We start from the raw sequence: 23,991 nt of genomic DNA, 5'->3' as shown, positions 1-23,991 counted from the left end.
ATTGCAGCATTTGCCGTCTGCGCACCTTGTTTTCCAGACGAGGAGCCAACTTGGTAGTCGTTAAACAGCACGTACTTGTGAAGGCAATTGAAAAACATAAAAAAGAGATGCGCCGCAAATCATGCGGGCTATTCTGTGACACGAAGAGCAATAGAATGAAAAGAGATGCTAGCGTAATTGGCTGTTCCATCAACACGTTGGGGACGGGACGAGGTTTTGTACGACGAGATCTCACCAGATTAGAACGCCATAACATTTGTTGTTTATGACGTGCACTGCATGACAGTAAACCGCCGCCAAACACGGCGAGAACTTCAAGATAAACCTTATCATACCAAACAATATAACGACACTAACGCCTTACTATGCTTTTATTTTGTAGTTGTTCCCAGAAGAGTGTCGCCAAAGTGATTAACTGAACTCACAGACTGCTTGCTGCTTGCTCAAGGGGTCGCGAGTCAACACAATGTTGCTCTGAAAACATCTATCGCTAATTCAGGGTACTAAAAATCAAGCGTTATCGGAAAGGGAAACCTCTAGAAGGCCGGTATATTTAGCATGTTCACTCATCTTTCAAGGCCAACAGAATATTGTGTGCTATGGCTATGTAAATATGGGTGCTGCCATACGAAAGATTCATTTTCATTCCTTACTTAAAATTGCATGTAGATAATATCTTTGTTTTAGCTTTGGAAACACTGCCATCCAATGGTCACATATATCACTACAGTGCTCAATTGGCTTATATTAGCTAAGCATTAGTCAAGGGTGTCAGCTACCCTCCATAAAAAATTGTATTTGATGAGAATTGTATTATATATTATTGTTATTACTGTATTAAAAGATGAGAATTCTCATTCATGGCACTGGCAATGAATTTTCAAAAATGAGCTGCTATCTAGCAGCGCTTGAGTTCCCCGGAGATCAGTCGGATTACTTTTCAGAGGCACTTTAATTGACGCAAAATACTGGTTTTGACAGCCTGACAGTTTCCGTTTGCACTGATCACTTTTGAACAAACAGGGCTGTGGTCATCGCTTCATTTCATTTACCTTTATCTCTTTCGAATTCTCTAAACCCACAGTTTATATTTATGTAAAATAAACAAATATTGATTGTCAAAAAAATATAAAACAAACAGTTATATATAATTAAGTGTAAATATGTTATTTGGTCATCTGTGTTAATTTTGTATTGCATTGCTCTGTAGGAGCAATACAATCAGTAGCTGATTACTTTCAAATGACCTGTGCGGCGTTAAGAAAAGCATGGTAATAAAAAAGAAATGGTTCATTTGCATTAAGTTTTATTGAACAGAATATTACAAATTTTGCAAAAATCTCATCTCGTTCTCGTGGACTGACTCTTGCGAGACACCTGGCGTCGTGGAATTTGTGTCTCTTCCCATCCCTGCCATCCTTACATGCATACCTGTACGTGAAGGCTCGCTGCACCATGCGATCTTTTATCTCCCAATTACAGCAGATTAGAAGCAATGTTATTGTCTTTGATCCTAAGTGCGCCGGGGCTCCGGGGAAGCGGTGACATTTCCGACGTATGTTAGCAAGGCTCTGCCGAGACCAATTACGTTCATATTGAATGCGCGTCCTGCTTTTGATGGGCCCGGCCAAGGCTGGCACCACAGCAGAGGAGGCGTGAGTGGCGTTTGGGCCCCGCCTGCCCTCGCCGCGCACTCGGCCGATCCCTCGCACGCCCTGTGGGAGAGCATCACTGATGTCGAGCCATCCCACCACTCGTTGAACACCCGCCGTGCACCTCCTACCCGCGTAATACAGAGAGATCTCCAACTAGCTTCTAATTAAACCGCCACCTGTTTTTTTTTTCATATTTAGCTCTGATATTTGCAGCTTGACAGCTATTGTTGTGAAGGCAGCAATACGTATAAATAATTTACCTAACTAAATGACAAGTTAACGATGTTTTTTTTTTTTGGTCTACTCGTATCGGGGCCAAGTAAAATGGGGACCATCCAGCAGGTGGCGCTTTGTCATTAGTACTGAAATTGAATATGATGTACTTGAACCACTACAGTACTGTAATTTGATAAAGATTTTGTCACCATCATTTTTGAACCCAATCAATGTCACTGACAACTATAGACGTCACAAATCAATTTTAATTGGACATTTATGTGATTAAAAATATCAATTTTAGATGAGATGGCAGTGAGTGAGTAAAGTAGCAAGGAGCCCTAAGGGTAATATTTGCAAAAACCTTGCATAATCAGCTGGTTTTGTTGCCTATGTACAGAAGAAGTTGGAGAAACATAAAAATGATTTAAATCTCAAATACACTTTGCTCGTATTCCCTGTATGTTCACTTTAAACGATAGTTAAGGTTTATATTCTTCAATATGCAGCGTACTGCTGTCTAAGTAGATCTTAAAACGCACACACTCACTTTGAGCTTCATAAACATTATTCATACTTAATATTTACCTACTTATGGAAGTGCAAGCTGTCAGTATACCGACGTGTTAGCACTTTTGACAAGCAAACCCGTTGGAACACACTTACATGTTCAAACAAATTCACCGATACGTTTGTTGCTTTAATCTACTTCCAAATATGTGCGAACGAAGTCGGCTGGATGCTGAAAGCTCCATAAAACTATATGTTGCTAGCATTGAGGGGAAAAAATACTTTTTGTTTTTAGCATTTAGCTTACAAGTACATTCAAACATGCTTTCAAATATGTTTGAACGTGCTCGCAAATGCATTTGGAGATATTTACTTACTGGGTGGCTCAGTGGCGCAATGAATAGCACGATCACCTCACAGTTAAAGGGACCTGAGTTCAAATCCACCTGGCCTTTCTGTGTGGAGTTTGCATGTTCTCCCCAAGCCCGCGTGGGTTCTCTCCGGGCACTCCGGCTGGTGTATTGGACATACTAAGTTGTCCTTGGGTGTGTGATTGGTTGTTCATCTCTGTGTGCCCTGCAATTGGCTGGAAACCAGTTTGGGGCGTCCCCCGCCTACTTGCCCAAAGTCTGCTGGGATAGGCACTAGCAAGCCGACCACGCTTGTCAATATAATCAGTTATTGAAAATGGATGGATGGATATTTACTCGTAGATGATTTGGATGGATGAAAATTGCCCTCTAATGATAAACCTTCAGTACTTTCAAAGTTCAAAGTTTGATTATCTTTTTTTAAATCATAATCCAATAGGAACTGATAAGTTTAATGAATACACCCTAGCAAACTTCTCATATTTCACCGATAAATAAAGTGTTTTTACGAGCTACATTTGATTGTGTTCTCTGATATTTGCGGGAACTCTCCCGTATTAGCACCCAGAATTTACACTTTAATCAATTTTCATGTAATGAGTTTAATGCGCTCGGCTTATTGTCTCATTGTCTTTAGCTCGTTAAAATGTACGCTCCGTCGTGTAATGGCTGCTGAACAGATGTCCTCAACTGGTACACACTTTGACCCCTTGCAATGATTTTGCATTCGGCAATAATTTACTCGCTAGTTTGAGCATTAATAAGTGACTTTTTTTTTTCTTCTCAAATGTGACAGCTGTATTTTTTCCAGATCTCGTCAAGCTATTGTCAAGAAGTTAAAATAAGAGCAGCTGAGATATTGTTTTCCCGTAATCTTTTAGTGCTCTCGCATGCTGCGATTCATCAAGCCCAACGCGCGACTCGTTGCGAGCGGAACATTTATAAGCAAGCAGACAAGTCCCTTGTATTTGCAGTTATTAGTCAGACTTTGACTGCGGCGTGCTCGGCCACTGCGGCTCAGACTGATGAGAGGAAAAGCCTGTCGTATCCCGCTGACAAGCACGCTGATTTATGGAGCCCACGTTGTCAGAGTTTTCTCCAGCTACAAATACATTTGCTATGAAAACTATGAAAACGGATCACCGGCAGGACTCGCTGAGAAGGGAGGGGCCGGGATTTCAAGTTGAAAGCTTGACTGTTTGTCCCGCTGTCTCTGATGTGTAAGTTTGACTAAACTAACTGATCAAACGCTGCTTCTAATCCGTCTGAGTTTGTTAGGTTAATCACTTTATTACACGCAACAATATATAGACAACATTTAAAAGAGCTTGCTCTGAGGGGAGAGCAATATTTTAATCCCGGGCTTTTTTTTTTTTTTTTTTTATATATGGCTTTGATTTGTTTAGAGCGGGCCTTTCTGCGTTTGCTGCAGCCGCTAACCTCTTTCTGTCAGCAGCAGCCTGAAGAGATTAGCTGTATGAGTGTCTCTTGTTCCCCGATGAAGGCAGGCCCAAGTCCATCTCCGTCCCGGCTCCGGTCCGAGCCAAGAGGATGAGGGGGAGGCTGAGCGTCGGCGGGGGGGTGGGGGTGAAGTCATAGAAAACTGCGGCCGTGATTGCAGTAATCCCGTTATCGCTCCTACTAAAGCCGGCCACTCCAGTGACCCGGAGACACAAATGTTAAGCCGCCTGTGTCTCTCTTCTCTTTTCACTCCATCTCCCTTCCTTAGCCAACCTCATTGAATGTCAGGGGGTGGTCTCGCCTCTGTCGGATTCTCGGATTCGTAGTCCTCGCACACGCCCCGCGGTTGCTATCTCCGATTCCGTCAGAACAAAAGGAGCGCATCTCCTGCACCGGATGAACTTGCCGGCCATCTCATGCATTTTAATGTTGCCGCACTTTGACGGGGTCAGGGGGACTCGACTGAACCCGCCTGTCTTCACCCTAAAAAGTGATATGTTAAAAAAAAAAAATACACAAGAATGCCTTCACAGCACCAAGTAAATACTGGAAATAACCTGTTGCTAAAGCAAATATTCCTATAACACTAGAAAAACAGTTGCAGAATCAATCAATGACAGCTTGTCCTCCAGTGTCTTTTCTTCGGTGTCCGCTGTTTTGTCCATTTTGTCGCGGCAAGACAGCAAAGTGAATTGCATCCCACCCCAACATCATTGGAAAGGCTAGGATTCCCTCTACCTAGCACACTAAAACTTTACAATGTTGGCCCGATGAGTCAAAAAAGTTATAGACCGAAAACCAATGTCCACTTCAGTGGACGCAAATGAATAGACTGGCTCTCAGGAGGATGTATGTTATCAATTTCATTTAATACAGTAAAAAAATTGTATGATTGGCTTTATTTTAACGTTTCATCATTTGAGACACAGGAATTGAATTTGTGTCCACTGTCGTGTCCATTTTGTCTCAGGAAGACAGCAAAGTGGATTGCATCCCACCCAAACACATGAGACATCACTGGAAAGGCCAGGATTCCCTCTATACACTTAGTAGGGTTCTCCCAAAGAGTCATAAAAGATATAGACCGAAAACCAATGTCCACTACAGTGGACACAAATGATTGGCTCTCAGGAGGATGTATGTTATCAATCAATTCCATTTACTGCAGCGAAAACTGGTATAATTGGCTTGATTGTAACGTTACATCCTCCTGCGACACAACCTTTTTATTTGTGTCCACTGTTGAGTCCATTTTGTCTCAGCAAGACAGCAAAGTGGATTGCATCTCATCCAAAAGCATGAGACATGACTGGAAAGGCCAGAATGACCTCTACCAAGCACACTCATAAGGTAGCGCCAATGAATCAACAGAAATAGCTCAAAAACCAATGTCCTCTCCAGTGGACACAAATAAATAGGCTGAGTCTCAGGAGGTATAAATTATGTTTTCAAATTCCACACTAGTCAATTGGTGAGCACATCCTGCTCATTTCTGCCTTGATATTTAGTTTTTCTCCCATTTTTAAAAAAACAAGTTTGAATGAATATTCATCTTCAGGTGAGCTGCGGTTGTCTTTTTTTGAAGAGTGTGGGTAAATTTACCAACGTTATGATTCGTTTGGCCCGATCGCCAATATAAATTTGTTGAAAACACCGCCATTCTAGTCATCTATTTTCAGGGCGCGATGGTCATCAACTACAAACTGTTTGTATCTGCCTTTGTGATTAATGCATGATTTGATGAACTAATTAAAAAGCGTGCATTGTTTTCCCCCCCTGTAGAATGAGCTAATAATCCGGTCAAATTTCGCTTCTCATTTATTAGCTCTCTCGCGCTGCCATTTGTTAACAGGATAATGGGGCGTAAAGAGGGCCATTATTCTCTCGGTCCAGAGCATATGCCGGATCTGCGCTCTACATACAAGCCCAGCAGGGTTGTTTTAAACCAAGGACGCGGTCACATGTGTAAAGGGCTGCCTTGCCCTTCAGTAAAATCACGTGTCGGGGGGGCTTGTTTGATGCTAATCTCGCTGCATCGGCCGCGCGCACACAGATAGACAGGTGAGTTAGTATGCATCCTGTTAGCAAGATTTTGATAACGCCGACATTGGCATTCCATGTACTGCGGTCTTGCTAACAGGCCTATAGATCGGCGCTTCTCAAATGGGGGTACTTGAAGGAACTTCAAAGGGTACGCCAGATTTTAAATTAAAGAAACAAACATGTAAAAATGCTTAATTAATTCATTGTTTCAGGTTCCTAAAACATTTTTTATTTTCAGTGGGTTATTCAATTTCATTATTGTAAAATAGATTCTAGATTCTCCCTCGCGTTAGAACGGTTCAAGCCAAGTTGTTACGTGTCATCTCTCGTTACCTGTCAAGTTAATGATTTATTTTTGTGAACATATCTCTACTATGATGGCAAAAGTTTAATATTTTTCTGTGGACAAATATTTATTTATAATTATTTCCTTTTGAGAACAGGTCTGACACTTCACGTTGAATATTTTTTGGCAGGGGAAATATTTATGAATAATTAAATTAATGGTTTATTTTTGTGAACACATCTCTACTATGATCGCAAAAGTTCAATATTTATCTGTGGACAAATATTTATTTATAATTATTTCTTTTTTAGAACAGGTCTGACACTTTATGTTGACTATTGGATATTTACTAATAATTAAATTAATGATTTATTTTTGTGCAATTCTGTAACACCAAAACAGGACGCTTTGTGTTTAATATTTTTTTCTGTGGACAAATCTTTTTTTAGAATGTATTAATTTATTTACACTGTATGTTGATTATTTTTTGTGAAAAAACATCTATTTATAATTTTTTGGGGGGGGTCTTACACTTTATATTGGTATTTTTTTGTGGAAAAAAATTTATTAATGATGAAGTTATTTCTTTTTGATCCCAGATTTCTTCTGTGATCCAAAAGAGGACACTTTAGGTTGATTATTTTTTGTGGACGAATACAAATGAAGTTTGAAAGTGTCTAAAGTTTAATAAATCAGACACTGACGGCATGTTTTAAGTCTTTTTTTTCCTAACCCCAAAATGTTTTGCACTGGTTAAGAGGTACTCGGCTGCAAAGATATTTCACAGGGGGTACGTCACTGAAAAAAGGTCGAGAACCACTGCTATACATCTCCCACTATAGATCGGGGGCCCGATCAAAGTCCGCCAGGCGTGATTTGAAAAGCTAATTCCACTCGACAAATAATCGTGCTTAACAAGTGCGTTGAATAGACTTGTCTTGAAGTCTCATAATGTGCCTTTTGTCAGCGAAAGACCAGTAATAGCATAGGGCTTTTCATTCGAAGGAGGACACGCCGCACCCCCTGTTATTAAGCCATTAGGCCTCTGAGTAATCGTTTGGCATCTTCAGTCTGGACGTCATCACAATCTTCTTTCCGCGCGGTACAAAAGCTGCGACCTGCGGCTGCTTACGTCCATCGTGACGTACTACGCGGGTATGTTTTTGCGCTCGGGCGAGAGGAATAAAAAATGCGGGCGAACGCGCGGAGGTCCTCTGGGGAACACGATCCGTGTTAACAAGTCGATTGAGCGCAAGGCAAACAGCGGAATTAGAAATGCACAAAGCAAACATGGAAATTCCCCACTCGGGCCCAGCTGAAAAGCGCTTATTCAGGGGGATCACAAAAGCAGGTAGACATTCCCAAAATATAATTAACGGCCTCCTTATTATGATTGCTACGGGGTTGGATCGTTCTGGGGAAAGAGGGCAGCAAATTGAATCTGTGTTGTTCACAGAGAAGTAAATCCCATTTCCCACTTCAATGATGTCTTCCTTGACATCATAACATTGGCCAATCAAAGGGATGCGCTTGGGCTGAGCGGTGTGAAAAAATGAAATAATTGCTATTCGTTTCCTCTCTTACTTTGAGGCTGACTTTCTTTTTTTTTTTCCCTATGGATTTTTAAAATCAAACTACGGCTGCACGAATATGGCCAAAATAATAATAATAATCACGATTATTTTGGTCAATATTGAAATCACAATTTGGTCAAACACGTCTATTTATTGCCCTTTATTTTTTTTTAAACAAGCAGTATATAAACAAGGCTTCAAGCCTTGATACTTACAAATAATAATAAACTAAAATAAATAAATAAAGTAAATAATTAAAACAAATGGCACACAGGTTAACACAGCTAACTTGCTTGCTGAGTGCAAACCAATGAAAAAAAAAAATGAAGCTGACTTATAACCAAGCATTTTATTTACTTTTAAGCAAATTTTAATGAATTAGTGGTCAAAATTCAGTCATTTCAAACTAAATTTATTCCAATAAATTTGGAAGATTTTTCAAAATGGGCCTCAAATGACGGTATTTATTAGGAATCAGACGAGAAACTCAATGCCATTTCACACTGGTAAATAATATATTAGAGTGAAAAAAGCTGAGGCTTTTGGCATGCAAACATGTGGGAAACAGTGCCCCCTGGTGGCGGGACGAAAAAGTGCTTGATTTGACATGTACTGTAGTGTAGTCGGCTTTCTAAATGTTAATATCCCGAGAATCTGTTTACTTAATCGCGACAGCCAATGTCAATGTCAAAAACCTGAAAGGTTTCTATAACACAATTTCTCAATAAATTATTTCCTGTTTCAATTCATTTGCTTTTAATTTGAAAATAAAGAATACTCTAATTATTTAATTTGAACAGGAATTAAGGGATCTCTAGTTTCTAGATACTCCTTTTCAATGTTTACTTTTGGTATTATCATTAAGGTATTAAATCAGTTACTTTTGGTACTTAAGTACTAAAGTAATTGATCAGTTTAGTACTTAAATCAATAATTACTTACTAACTACTTACTAAGACATTTTTTCATCACCCTTTAACCAAAAGCATAAAAGTTTGTAAAGCACAATTTAGCAAAACATTAATTCTTGTTCCAATTAATTTTTTTTTAATTTGATAGCAATAAATAGTATATATAAGTCATTTAATCTATTAAGTTACTTTTACTACTTAATATAGTAACCTATATTTAAAAAATAAAATTTGTGTAAAAAGTGTACTTAATTACCTGAACTAATTTATTGTTATAGTATTTCATTGAGTACCAACTATTTTCAGACACTCCTTGAGCCAAACGCTTAGAAAAAAATGAACTGTATGTTAATAAGTACCTTGGATTGAATGTGTTGGACTTTTTTAAAACGTAAAAACATTTCTTTGGGATTGAATGAGTAAATTGGACATTTTTTTTTTTTTTTTTTTTGCTTTTGTCCTAGGCTATCCTGGTGTACCAAATTGTGTTGTGGCTTGGGAGTCTTTCACATTTGTCCTCTGCTGCCAAACAGCGAGACCAATTATAAAATGCATAATTTTAGAGTTCTGTTCACTTTTCATAATCGGATCCACTGACATCATTTTAAAAGTATCAGATCCCTCAAAGCGACTAGCTTAAGTAAATGAGTCGTAAAGGTCGCGCTTTTCATCACCCTGTTGCAGATGGTCATTCAGATGCAAAAAAAAAACAAAGAAAAGATTTCCTGGAGAACCCCCGCTGAGATTAAAATATTCATCATGTCTTTACAAATATCTCCTGGCACACAAACAAAAATGAAATTAAGATGATTCGCCATGCGGGAACAATGAGCAATTGACTAATGGCTTGTGCGCTTTCTTCATCACAAGCCAGGTAGCCCAACTAGCAGTCCTGCATGGCTGCGGTGTGTTGCATGCTAATGCTGGAAGCTGAAAACATCTTGTGAAATGTGTGTGTGTGTGTGTGTGTGTGTGAGGGTGGCGGGGACCAACCTTGTGGTGACATTAAAGCTTTGTGGAGACAAGTGGGTGTTGCCTGCTGTGGCTGCATGCAGAGCTGCGATCTTCCCGTTTTAGGATGTGCAGCGCCCTTCCTCACGCTTTGCTCATGCATGTCTCTGCGGGAACAATAACCCGACACACATCCGCAGGATATCTGACACCTACAGTGTCACAAAAATCTATTTACGCCGTTCAAAATGTTGTGTTGTTTTCATAATAGATGTAGATTTTTCACGCAATTTTTTTGTTTGACCCAGCAGATAGATAGTTGAAGTTGGTTGAAATCACAAAACAAATCCCTGTAAAAACACTTTGGTCAAAAATAAGCCAAATTGGGTCAAATAGACCAACAACATGTTTTCGGTTGATAGTAAAAACCTTCACTGACCTTACCAGGCAATGACCTGGCCAATTAAATCAACAAATTATGGCCCTTCAATAGTCGTCCATCCATCCATCTGTTTTTTTTAACAATATGCCAATATTTGTTGATCATATTAATAGTTTTTTTAATTATTATTTATGAAACATAAATCTATAACCACAATAACCCACGATAAAAATGAGTTGGACACTTCTGCCAAATTTATTTCATGTAGTAAAACAATACATTGGTAGATTAGTTTGTTTTCTGCAATAAGTATACTGGTAGATTTGTATGGATGAATGTTTCCTGTTACAATTGTTTGTGAAGAAGCTGTCAAAAAAAAAAAAACAGACAGGCGCCGTGCTCCTGACCAAAGGACAAAAGCGGAATAAGGTTGCTCCTGATGTTCTTGAGGAAGAAGATAGCAGCATTCCCCACTATCATAAACTGAGTGTTTACATTGTTGCCAGATGTCTCCCCCAACCCTTTAGGGCAGCAATGGCTTTTGTACCTAGGGCCAACCCAAATGAATAAATGAGGAGCGGAAAGGATCCTTAACCAGACTGGAAGGAGAGCAAACAGGTTCTTTCAGGTTTATTGAATGTTCTTCATTGCTTGAACCTACTGTAACATTATCATCTGTAACCCATAGAATAATACAGAAAGCTTGAAGTCGCGTTTTGGAACATTTTCCCCTGCAATGAATGAGGATTCCCATCATTGGTCCTTCTCTGTGTTAATGCAAATGCTGTCTGTCATCTTTTTCCCATCAGGAGGTGATGCAGATGGAGAGGCAGCTCGGGGGTCGGCTGATTGACGAGCCTCACATCCTACTTTTCAAAGACAGCTACCACAACCTACGCCTGTCCATCCATGACATGCCCCAGGCCCACTGGAGGAGCAAACTGCTAGCCGGCTACCAGGTTGGTAGCGGGCGTGGAGACTAGAGGGTTCTCACAATCCCAACACAAGCAAGTAATTTAATAGAAGCCTTCTTCCAAGGTCATCCCATAAATATCGTTGTAAAAATCTTTGTTTCGAAAAATGAAAGACAAATAACAAAAGCGCTTCGGAGCTCTTTTGTGATTATAAATGAGCGCCCATGGTCAACTAGTCTGTCTGCACCGGAGGTGTCAAAAGTGTGGCCCACGGGCTCGAACTGGCCCACAAGGAAGTTTAATCTGGCTTGGGTTTTTTGTTTGTTTGTTTGTTTGTTTCTAAATAAATAAATCATCATTTTCAGGAAGTTATTGAACCAAATTGGGTTATACTGGTATTTAAAGTGGTTATATAAACGAAAAGAAAAAACTGAAAAACAACAAAAGCCCTATTTTCTCACCTTAGAGGATTCTCTTAAAAAAAAAAAAGACCAAAATAGAAAGTGCACCATATGTTTTTTTCCAAGGCCAATTAAGATTACTAGTAGTCAAGCCCAATAACTGATATATGTTTTAGTAAGCGAGAGGATATTGGCATCAGAATTCAAATCATTATAATAAAATACAAATTCCAACACTTAACTTTGTTCAATTATCTTTTAGAATCAAACAGCTTTTCAGGTTTGGATTCATGTTGCTTTTTTTTTTTAAGTAAATGTACATATAACATGCAAAAATTAGGAGCTGAAGTTTTACTGATATTTTCGGTTATGAACTGATTTACTTCAGGTTTTTTTCGTTTGTTTTTGGTTTTTAAGTCTGATGCCAATAATCGACCTCGCCGATAATCGGTTTATCCCCGAAAAAACGATCAATCGGGATTTTTTTTGTTTGTTTTTATTTCTTTTAAATCTCAAGTTTCTTGTTGCCCCAGTTGAGCTGGTGAAGAGTGTTTGATGTGTTTTCAGCCGGACGGCGCACAACTTCTAGCTGAGTCGATTGAACCTTTTTTGATGTGTGCCACTCGGAGTGCATGTTATTGTCCACTGACTCGTCCACATTGGCGCTCAGTCAGTGCGGTGACCCAAAGCTGCGAGCCCATTGATTATCCCAGTTGCTGCATCTTCAAAGGAAAATAAATATCTGGGAGCTCAGGTTCGCTGCGGCCCGTCGAGGCTAGTTCAAAGGGAACTAGAAAATGTCCTGGCTGCAAGTTGGAGTCCCTGTAGAGAAAGGCCAGGATGTGCCAGGCAAGCACAGCGCTAACATTTGTACCCTGCACAAAATCTTCCTGTGGACTCAGCCTGCTTATTTGGAAGTGCTTCCCTCACAGCAGTGCGGTGGGGAGGGAGAGAAAAAAAAGGCCTTTAGTCCCCCCAGGGGCCCCAACAGGACTTTAGTGTATTTCACCTGTTTTCCCCGCACCATCTGTCCAGCTGGGTAACAGCGCCTCTCCTTGGTCATTTGCATGTACTGCGGCCACTTCGTGTCAGCCGTTATTATAAAGAGAAGGTGAAGGAATGAGTTAGTGTGCCATGTTTTTATTTTTTCTCCGCTCTTTTTCTTTTTTTCACTGCCGTGATCTCTTGGGGTATGCGTATGAGGCATGAATATGGAGCAACAGAGAGAAAGATGTCGGAATCATCTGCTTTGAATACATTCCAGGAAGCACACCCTTCCTGCCTTTTTTGTTAGACGGTAGCAAGGACTTACTTTACATGCATACACGAGAGGGAGGGAAAAAAGTCTTAGGAGACACCTCTCCATCAAGCGATTAATAATTAATCAGAGATTAACCTGAGTGACGTTTATTTTGGGCCAAGATTTAACATTTTGCAGTACTTCTGCATGAGTCCATGCATGCTCTTCCATAGTAAACAGACTGTACATTTACAATGTGTTTATACAGTAAATGATGTTTTATTTTTACATAATGAGTTGAATGTAGCTACGTAGTTAGTAGCTGAGTGCTGAACTCATCTAATAGCACTATTGAGTAATTGGAGCTTCAAATGCAATCATTTGCTTGTCATGAAAAAATTCACAGTAGCTATTAGGAGGGCAACGAGATTTTTGTTCTTTTCGCTGGTTTTTGGCAATGGAATACGCAGGAAAATTCACTGCTCGTTACTGCTCTGAGAGTAAAACAAGTGTAGTGAGGTTTCAAAACAAACATTACCATGACAAATAATGTACTGTATGAACGCTAATACACTGCTTTATACACGAAGGTTTATTTTGAAGTTGTTCTTGGAAAGGATATCTGAGTTTATACTGCACTTCCTGTTGGTGCGGGAGACTCACGAGTCGCAACTTGATACAAACAAAAAAGTTTTTTCTGAAATCACTTTCAATTGTCATTTCAAGGAGCTAAAAAAAACGTCCTTATGCTGGAATTTTATTGTGCTTTAGCGCAGCCTCTAGCATGAATTAGCCACTAGCTAGGAGCGCCTGGCAAGACGGATTACCTTTCCAAAGGCAGTTTAATTGACGAAAATGCTAAGTTGCCAACAACTTGAATAGCTTCTATTCTATGCGTCGTATAGTTCGGTGCGTCCTATATATGAGAACTCTTTTAAAATAGTCCATTCATTGAAAGTGCGCCTCATAGTGCAGATAATACTGTATGTAGATGTATGTATAAAATTGAATTAATACCAGTCTCAATATCTACAGCCTTACAAGAGATATACTGTACATTTATACTTATCGTATTTTCCGCGCTATAAGGTGCACCGGATTATAATGAGCATCCTCAATGACAAATTTTAAAACTTTTTCCATGTATAAGGCGCACCGGATTATAAGGCACACCCTCAATTAATGACATATCTTAAAACTTTTTCAATCACAATATATCAATACTCAAAGTAATAACAATAATAACTTTCAATAGCATGCTAACTCAATGTCAATATGACCAGCCTTGTTCAACTGTAAACACACAAAAGAAACAGGTAAAGCTTACTTCATCACTTCATTCCCCGTGTATGGATCCCAATCTCAATATTGATCCATATATATAAGGCGCACCTGATTATAAGGCCCACCATCAGCTTTTTTAAAAAATGAAGGCTTTTAGGTGCGCCTTATAGTGCGGAAAATACGGTACTTTGTTGTATATTTTGGTTTGGCTTGCATCTGTTTCCACATCTCCGTGTCATGTTGTCCCGACGTGCTGCAGCTGAGTGCAAAGCTTGTGGCCATTTCCTTTTCACTCAGAAGCTCAAGGGAGTGAGGCTTTTTGCGAGGCTGCAGACGCACAGATTGCTGCCTGAAGCCAGCCGTTACTGTCACTCCTAAAATACAGTACTAAAAAAAGAAGTGGTATCGAGTCATTCTTCAATGGTGAGGTACACCGCTACTTTTCTGGTACTTGTGTAATGTGCAGCACTATACATTTCCAAGCAAGCGTACAACATTCCCTGGAAAATACAATGTTTTTTACATCTCTAAAATAGGCACCTCAACGTATATTATTGTCAGTGACATAAGTTTTTGTCAGGTTTGGTCCATTTAACCTTCAAATATCCAAGGCCATAATATTGTTTTATTGTGTTTATTTATTCATTTTTTTAATGAAAATTGAAGCATAAAAAGCATGAAATTCATCATGTAGGTGAGGCTTATCAAAAACTCCACCCCCCCAAAAAATGACTTGAGAATGAATGCACGTATTTTATTTTAGAATATATTTACACATTTGAAGAATATTTGACTCAAAAATATTCAGTACTTTACATTTCAGTACTAGTGGTACTGTACACAAACTTAAAAAAATTAGCTTTACAACTAACTCATTCCCAAAGATGCATTTAAATGTTTTGACAGAGTCCAGACATCCAATCACAGTTCCTTATTTACAGAAATATTATAATATTTGGGTAAAGGAATGTCTGAAAACAGCTGGCATTGAATGAGTTAAAAATTCACCATGCAGTGACTGTTTTCCTTTTTTTTTTAGTAAAAAAAAATGTCTTTTTTGTCCAAAAAATGACCATGCCAAGGCTTTTGTCAAAAAAAACCCCACAATGAATACTAAGGCTATTTTATGACCATGTATGATAAAGCTTCATTTTTTTTCAATATAGGGACAGTATCGGGATGTTTTCCTCTAAAAAAAAAAAAAAAAAAAAAAAGTGGCGCGCACTGGTGAATAATGGTGCAAGTCAATTAATCAATGATTTATATTTCCACAAAAAACATGGTTTCATTTTCATCCCTTTATTAACAAAGGACATACATTCAAATTAACAATGCAAAAAAAACAAAACAACTATTCTTCAGTCAATCTTTTCATGTCAGGAAACTTGTAAAAATGTCGCTCTTTGGTTTTAAATGCATATACTGTATATATGTGTGTGTGTATATATATATATATAATATTTATTTATTTATTTTTTTAAATCAACTAAGTGCATGAGATTTCCTGGACTTTGCAAAAACGTAAAAACACGTCTTTGGGATTGAATGAGTTTGTCAAAAGATGTGCTAATATCACAGTGAAAAATGTATCGCTAGTTATATGAAGCTGAATCGCCTTACGAGTGAGGACAAAGGTAGATGGAATGGTAAATGCTCTTGCTGCAGGAGATCCCGTTCTACCACATCTGGAACGGTTCCCAACGGTACCTCCACTGCACCTTCACTCTGGAGCGCCTCAGCCTCAACACCTGCGAGCTGACCTGCCAGCTGTGCGTGTGGCAGGTGGAGGGCGAAGGCCAGAGCTTCAGCCTTGACTTTAACATCGCCAAGGTAACGCGGGCGGAGGAGTCGGACGCTCTTCGCCGCCGCCGCGCGCGCTTTTTCCACCGCGGCTAATTGCGGTCGTCCCCAAACAGGACACCCGGGCCGTGGACTCGGAGTTCCTGCTAATAGACACCAACGCCACAGCCCTGGCCGGGCCCAGCGCCTTTCAGATCCCGTACCTCATTCGGCAAAAGATCTGCAGCAGCCTGGACGCCCCGTGTCCCAACGGAGCCGACTGGAGGATGCTGGCGCAGAGACTCAAGCTGGAGAGGTAAATGCTCCTTTTATCACCAAGGCTTCTCTTTTTTTTCATTGAGCATGACTTTGAAAACAAAAATCTTTAATATGGCTTTATTGTAAAAAACAACGATAGTTTAGGCTTGACGAATAAGACATCTGAGTAAGGCTTTTTTTTTTTTTCCTTGACCATTTGTATTAAAGGCTTTTCTTTCCTGCAATAACAACAAGGCATAATAAGGCTTCTATTTTTTTTAATGACCATATTGTTAAAATAAAACAACTATCTGAGGTTATGATTTTTATATGCCTTTTTTTATAAATCAACCAAGCCTTATTTTTTCTGGAAAAACTGTAATGTAAAGCTTATTTCTGGAAAAAAAAAGACCATGCATTGTAAGGCTTTTTATGACCATGTACTATCATAAGGCTTTTATTTTTCAATGACCGCATAATGGCAGTTTTCATTTCTTTTTGGAAAAAAACAACCGTAATAAGGCTTTTATAAACGACCATGAAAATGTCACTGTAAGGCTTTTTTTAATTTAATTGTCATATATTGACATTTTCCTTAAAAAAGCAATATATATATATATATATATATATATATATATATATATATATATATATATATATATATATATATATATATATATATTGAGAGAGAGAGAGAGAGAGAGACTATATAGAAACATCCATCCATTTTCTAGTGCCGCTTATATAAGAGAAAAAAACATCTGAGGCTATTTTTTTGTCAGATGACGACAATGTATAGGAGGGCCTTTTATTGAAAAAAATGTAATCATTGTAATCATTGATTCAATGTAATCATTGAATCAAAAACATCAATGTATACTAAGGCTTTTTTTAATGAAATAAAAGACGATGTGGAGTAACTTTGTTACTGAAAAAAAGAGAAAAAAAACGACAATGTATAGAAAGGCCTTTAAGAAAACACACACACGCACATCAATGTAAAGTAAGGCTTTTTTCATTGACCAAGGAGAGACACTTTGTTTTTCTTTTGTTAAAAAATGTTTTTTTTGTCCAAAAACAATTATTTATTTATTTATTTATTATGTCCATGCATTGTAAAGCTTCTTATCACTGTATAGAGACCATGTAGAAACAACTTGCTTTTTAAAATGACCATGTATAGTAAGTATAGCATAGTATAGTTTTTTTCTGACTTAGTAACATTTTTTATGAGCATATAGTGATTTTTTTTTTTGTCAACAAAAACTAACTACCTTCTGTATTGAGGCATTTCACTTGTCAAAAAAAAAAACATTTATAGTATTCCTTACTACCATCTGTAATGAGGCATTTCTTTTGTCAAAAAAAAAACAAAACACATTTATAGTATTCCTTAAAAAAAAAAAAAAAAGCCATGTATAGTAAGACTTTTTGACTTACCGGTCAGCATTTAGACAACGAATGAATGGATGAATGATTTTAAATATTTTTACACTAACATGTAACCAAGTACAGCGCAAGTGAACACACTATCAAGAGAGTACAATTACATAGATAAACCAATTAGTAAAGGCATCTTTATTTCCATCTCAATGCGCTCCACATAATTGAAAATACACATTGAAATGCATATGAAATGTATATAGTACATTTTACAGTAGTCATTTTTTTCTTTAGAGACTGAAATTAAGAAATGGAACAACCTATCAGTAATATATTTAAAAAACTTGAAAAAAAAACAAAAAAAATCAACAATGGAATGTTTCCCGAACAAACGACGTTGCGTTTTCTTATTCTTCGTCACGGCAAACTTTGTAAAGTAATGGAGCCTTTGCGACCTTTGCCAAGGTGAAAAGTATTGGCTGCTGCGTTCAGGTCCCAACGCGCCGCGGCTTAGTGCCGCGCAAGTGTTTGGAGTGCACTGCGCGCTCGCTCGCTCGCCTTGAGAGTTTGTTGCAGCCAGCAGAAAAAACGAATGAAATCTTATCAGTGTGTGCAAGTGCGTTTGTCGGGGGGGATCAGGAAAGAGTGCGCATCAAATGAGAGCCGACTGGGACGCCCACTTTGTTGTCATTGATTGGGCTTGATGGCCAAAGGTTGCGCGCCCAAAAAGGGAAAAGGTCACTTCCGACTGTTTGAAGCGCCAGAAACCCGTATGGGCTTGACCAAATGGGATTTAGGACCTATTTCGACATCAAATAAAGACGAATGGGGCTTTTGCTTTTAAGCCCGCTGTTGGGCTTCAAATGAGAATTGCTTTTCACTTTTGTTTTATGGCACATGCGCCAGCCCGATTCAACGTGCCTGCAAAAAAGTATGCGCAACGCTCAAACAGAACTTAGTGGAAAGTCTCAGGGAAATAATAGTCAAAAGTCAATCTTTTAAAAGACCCCATCACTCGTACATACACACACACACACACGTGTATATATATATATATATATATATATATATATATGTATATATGCGTATATATGTATATGTATATATGCGTATATATGTATATGTATATATGTCAACCATGCAAACAAGGTTTTTTTTGTCAAGAAAAGAACAATTAAATAAAGCAACAACCAAAGCCTGAGTCAGATTTTTTTTTAATAGTAATTATATATATAAAGATTTGCAATGTAAGGATTAAAATGAAAAAAGAAACATGTATATTAAGGTATTTGAAAATAAATTACTACTTATTAAGTAATTGTATAGTAAAACAAAGTATCTGGGAAAAAAAGACTATATAGAAAGGTATATAAACGTAAAGGAAACCCAAACCCTACCAACTTTTTTTTTTTTTTTTACTCTTTATCCGTCGGGTATAGTAAGGCATTTTTTTTCAAGCTACAATGTTTAAAAAAAACAAAAACACAACAAAGGAAAGCTTTTTTAGTAATGTTTTTGTTTTTTCAGTCACGTACAATAAGACGGCGTTGTTTTGTTTTTAAACAAACGCCTTGTTTTACAAAAACTAGACCATATAATGTGAAGTGTTTTTAAAAATATTTTTGGAACAATTTGCCCTTCATTGGAGAGGACAGATGATGAGAAAGGGAATGGGCATGTCATGCAGTTATTGTACACAAGTATATGCAGATCTTTTTCGTTTTCTAGATGTTGTAATAATGTATAATGAGTTGTTTGCAAATGGTTGCGATTTTTTTTTAATGATTATTATAATGTTTTTTTTAAAGAAAGGTTACTGAACATGGTACTTTTTTTATTTTTGATACATGTATTAGATATTTATTAAAAAAATAATAATTATTATATATAATAATTCTTTTATACATCTTATGTATTAAAAAAAAGACCTCACTATACATTTTTTTTTCCGACCGGTTCAAATGTTGAGGAAATTCCTGCGATTTTTTTTGGTCTAAACTCATTTAATCCAAGCCTTTTTTCTGTAATTGTTGTGCAGACACATGAGCTTCTTTGCGTCCAAAGCGAGCCCCACCTCGGCCATCTTGGACCTGTGGGAGGCGCAGCATTTCCACAGCGGCAACATCAACCAGTTGGCCGCCGTCATGGCCGACATCGGCAAGCAGGAGGCCATGATTTTCCTGGTGTCGGACGGCGAGTGCTAACAGGCCGGGCGCACAACGCCGGCGGCCCGGAAGGATTCCAAATGGACCGTCGGAACCGTCGCTTTGTCATCCATCCATGTAGGAGGACAATTTTTAACTCGTTCCACTGAGAGAATCACATTCGAGAGGCTCGCTTGAAAACATAAAGAGAACAAGACCCGCCCCCACTCAAATTTTTTCATACATGATTCCAGGCCTTATGTAGTGCTGAACTTTAATCCCAAAGACATGTTTTTTTCAAAGAGTGCAGACATTCAATCCCCGGTTAAAAAAAACAGTAGCTAGATGTCTAGGGAGAAAAAAAAAACACATAAAAATGTGTCTTTGGGATTGAATGAGTAAATGTAATCAAATCAATAATGGCCATTCATTTGAAAATTGACATGTGAAAAGTCCTTGAGCATTCAATAACCTTGATATCCATTTTAAGGTCCATCTTTGTCCTCACTTTTAATGAAAATGCAGTACAGATCACTAGGAAAATGGCAACGGTCATTTCTGCATACTTGCAGAAAAAACAAATGGTCGTACTGGTGCACTAGGTGACATCTGCGCATTTTGATGTTCACTAGTTGAATTTTATAAAGTACTAGTGTGCGTAGTAATATTTAGAAATGGTCTAGCAGTTCAGCGATCTCAAAACTTTCAATGGACTTTTGGTGCATATGATAACCCCCTAAAAAAATCGTACCAAACAGTTTGGGATCACTGCGCTAGCTAACAACTTTGCGGCACTATATTACTGTTGTCATTATGAAATTCAACTAATTAACATTTATAACACTTCCTGTGGAGAAATCTTTTTTTTTTCTTTTGATTTGGTGGCTTTTGTAGCTAGCTGACGCACACTACAAGCTAGCTTGCTAGTTTCATTTTAAGGATTAGCATTTACTATTTTATTCAAATGCTCAGTGAGTTTAGTTGTCCCCAAACAGGTATTTCATCTTATTCACCGTATTTTTCGCAAAATACACTGCACCGCGTTATTAAGCGCAGTCGCAGTTATTGGGTCTCTTTACGTTATAACAGGCGCGTACAGTCGGCAATAAACGTACGTAGGCAATGTTTTCTGAATGGATTACCGCAGCGCACATACTCTTCATAATACAAAATGTTCTCCGAACGGGTTATTGCTCCTAGCGTACGTACTGTACGTATTACGTAATATTCTCTGCTTTATCACTGTTAGTGTACGTACTGTGTTTGTTCCATCAGCGGGAAACGATACAGTCAGTCAAGATGAAAGTTTATCAGTCGCACAGTAAAAATTTTCACGCATGTTGGGCACCGTCCATTTTCGAGAACATGAAAAGCTTTTATTCGTGGTACGGGACATACGGTAACTGTTCATTTTTTTTACTGATTTATTTATGTTGAAAATATTGAGTCATTTGCTGCTATCGAAGGATAGAAGTCAAAGCATCTTTTTTTTTTTTTTTTTTTCTTGCGCTGGCAGTGATTTAGGTAGCAGTTTCTCCAGATCTTTTCTGTTTAATGAAGGGAAGAATTTTCGGGAATGAAATCTAGTGCAAGTGAGGACAAAAAAAAAAAACCTGAAGTGGATCTCAAGGTCTTCAGCTTTTTAAATCGCTTCCTGCAATTAAGGAGGAAGGTTCAAATGAGGACACCCCCCCCCCCCCTCTCCTCTTTTGTGTCAATGTTCCATGTGTGTTTTTTTGCAAGGGAGGACTCGTTCATTTGCGCACGTTGGTTCACACGCCATTGCTAACGAAGGCGCCGCGGGGCCTCGGAAACGACGCATGTCGTCACTGCTCTAAGTGACGTGTCCTTTAATTGCGTTAATGGCAAGGCACACGTGCTTTTTGTCGAGCAAATAACGCGGTGGCTTGCGTCGACATAAGGGCCCGTTTTTTTTTTTTTTTTCGGGTGCTTTTTCCCAACCCATGTTTGGTTTGCCGTTTTTCTCAAGTAGCACGTTTCTGCAATCGTTTGTTCAATCCCCAATTCAGCCATAGTGTGTGTGTGTGTGTGTGTGTGAGAGCGAGTACGTTCCTCCTCAGGGTTGCATGTGATGTCTACAGAGTTGTTAAGAGAGACCCCCTCCACAATTGAAGACACACTCAGTCAAAACAGCTGGTGCATGCTCCGAAGCCCCCTGACGGAGCCTCTTTTTTACGATTGTCCCGATTTTTGGAATGTATTTTTATGTTTCCGCGTGCTTTCACAATAGACGATGCTTTGTTTTAACGCTAGCCCAACAGCGCGATACCGTAATGCGGCCACACCTCGTCGAAAATAAACATTTCCAGAGTGACACAATTGAAAAATACAACAAATAAAGTAAACAAGTTTTTATGTTCACGTTTGATGAAGATAAAAGCCTAGTGTTACTCAACTCAGACTTTAAAAAAAAAAAAAGTTTTTTTTTCCAAGTGGAATGTTACGTAGAAAAATGTGAGAAGAGTCACAACACTACAAAATTAATCAAAAGTAAAACTGTGACTTTTTCCCTACTACAATTACGGAAGCGCATTGCCAAAGTTTAAGATTACATTTTTACATGATACATTTTATGATTTAAATTGATGGCTTTCAAGTTATACAGTGTTACCTTGTTTATCGTGGGCGTTACGTTCAAATTTGGCCAGTAATTGAAATCCGTCAACTAGACTGACTTATTTTCTCTCTATATATCTATCTATATATCTATATCTATATATCTATCTATATATCTATATCTATATATATATCTATATATCTATATATATATATATACCTATATATATATATATATATATATATATATATATATATATATATATATATATATATATACCTATATATATATATATATATATATATATATATATATATATGGGGTGTGGTTTGACGAGAAAATCCATGTACTAAATGTTGAAAAATTTAAAAAAAAAACGACTGGGTCTGACTTAAAAGAAAAAAAAGAAAAATGACAAGAAAAATAACATAGCATGAACATAAACCTGCAATATAAAATGTTATGGTCATCAATGAAAATCGGCAATAACCAAAGGGTGATGTAGTGAGGGAACACTGTAACATTGTAACAGAATTTTTGGTTTTACTGTTGGGTTTTAATATCTTCGCGCTTCACTTTGTGGCTTCAAAGCTTTGATTTTTTATTTTTTTTTCCCCCCAAAAGACCATCACTTTACCGCAGCGCCTACCCAATGTACTGCAATAACACGCCCATGCTCAGTATTAACGAGGAGTCTGAAGCAGTTTAACAGCCTGTTAATACTCAAATGCAGTCGCATATGAAGGCGCTTTTGCTTAAAACTAAACCACTGATGGTCATTCTACATCAACGGGAGTTATGGCATGACTTAAGGGCTTTTTGGCAAACGACTTTTACAGGCCTTGCGCTTGTGGCTGTGAGTGAGAGAGGTGTGTGGGAGAAGGGTAAGGTGTGAGTAGATGCATGACAACACAGACCGAGGCTGGCCCTTTAAGAAAAGTTGCATCGTGGGGGAATGGGTGGTGCTCCGGGATGGGAGGAGAGTTAGTGGCGCTCTGACAGTCTGATGCATAGTGCGTTGTAAAAGAATAATAAAGTTAGTGCCCAAAAACAAATAGACAAGCTTGTTCGGCCTCATCGGAATTCATACGTCGCAGGGGATTTGCGGTCCCTATAAACCACGAAAAACGAGGGAACACTGTATAATACTTTTTCTATGGCAGCCACTTGCATACAGTTAAGTGTGTGCGTGCGAGGGGGGAGCTGAATTGGTAACCAAAGTTCTCATTCACGTTTCATTTTGTTTGTTTTTTTTATGTACGGTGAGCATCCACATCCTCAAGCCGTAATGTTGAACTGTGCGTGTTGGTGCGATCACTTTGTAAAGAAATGTAAATTATATTTTAATATGAAGCCAAATAATAACGAGAATAACAAAAAAAACAAAAAAAAGACACTTAAGTTGCGCGGCATTTGTCAAGTCTAAACCGTGACGTGTTTTGCCTATTTAACTGTTGTTTGGCGATCTAGCAGTGGAGACTTTTCTGCAGTGTTATAAGGCTTTAGGGAGGCTCTTTACGGGAAGCTTCAGTGTTTCTTGTTTCTCATCACGTACGTTACGACTGTCAGCATTTAAAGACGGGCTGCAACGGAGTCAATCAGCGAGCCGGGACGGCCGCAGCAAGATGCGCTAAGCCATGCCAGCAACTT

At 38.4% G+C, this 23,991-nt stretch overlaps 1 protein-coding gene across 1 annotated transcript in view; it reads left to right on the top strand.

Moving 5' to 3' along the window:
* Positions 1–22,496, top strand: part of unc5a (unc-5 netrin receptor A) — a 196,789-nt gene extending 174,293 nt beyond the window's left edge. The window contains exons 12-15 of the mRNA XM_088432054.1: positions 11,170–11,319; positions 15,865–16,029; positions 16,116–16,294; positions 19,658–22,496. Coding sequence (XP_088288180.1) covers positions 11,170–11,319; positions 15,865–16,029; positions 16,116–16,294; positions 19,658–19,823 — 660 coding nt within the window. The 3' untranslated portion in view covers positions 19,824–22,496. The remainder of the gene's footprint in view (positions 1–11,169; positions 11,320–15,864; positions 16,030–16,115; positions 16,295–19,657) is intronic.
* Positions 22,497–23,991: the final 1,495 nt, after the last annotated feature.

This window comes from Hippichthys cyanospilos, chromosome 13 (genome assembly GCF_059441005.1).
Source record: "Hippichthys cyanospilos isolate Australia breed blue-spotted pipefish chromosome 13, RoL_Hcya_1.0, whole genome shotgun sequence".
NCBI classification, from domain to species: domain Eukaryota; kingdom Metazoa; phylum Chordata; class Actinopteri; order Syngnathiformes; family Syngnathidae; genus Hippichthys; species Hippichthys cyanospilos.
The sequence above is the reverse complement of the archived record's forward strand: the minus strand, read 5'-3'. Positions and strand labels throughout refer to the sequence as shown.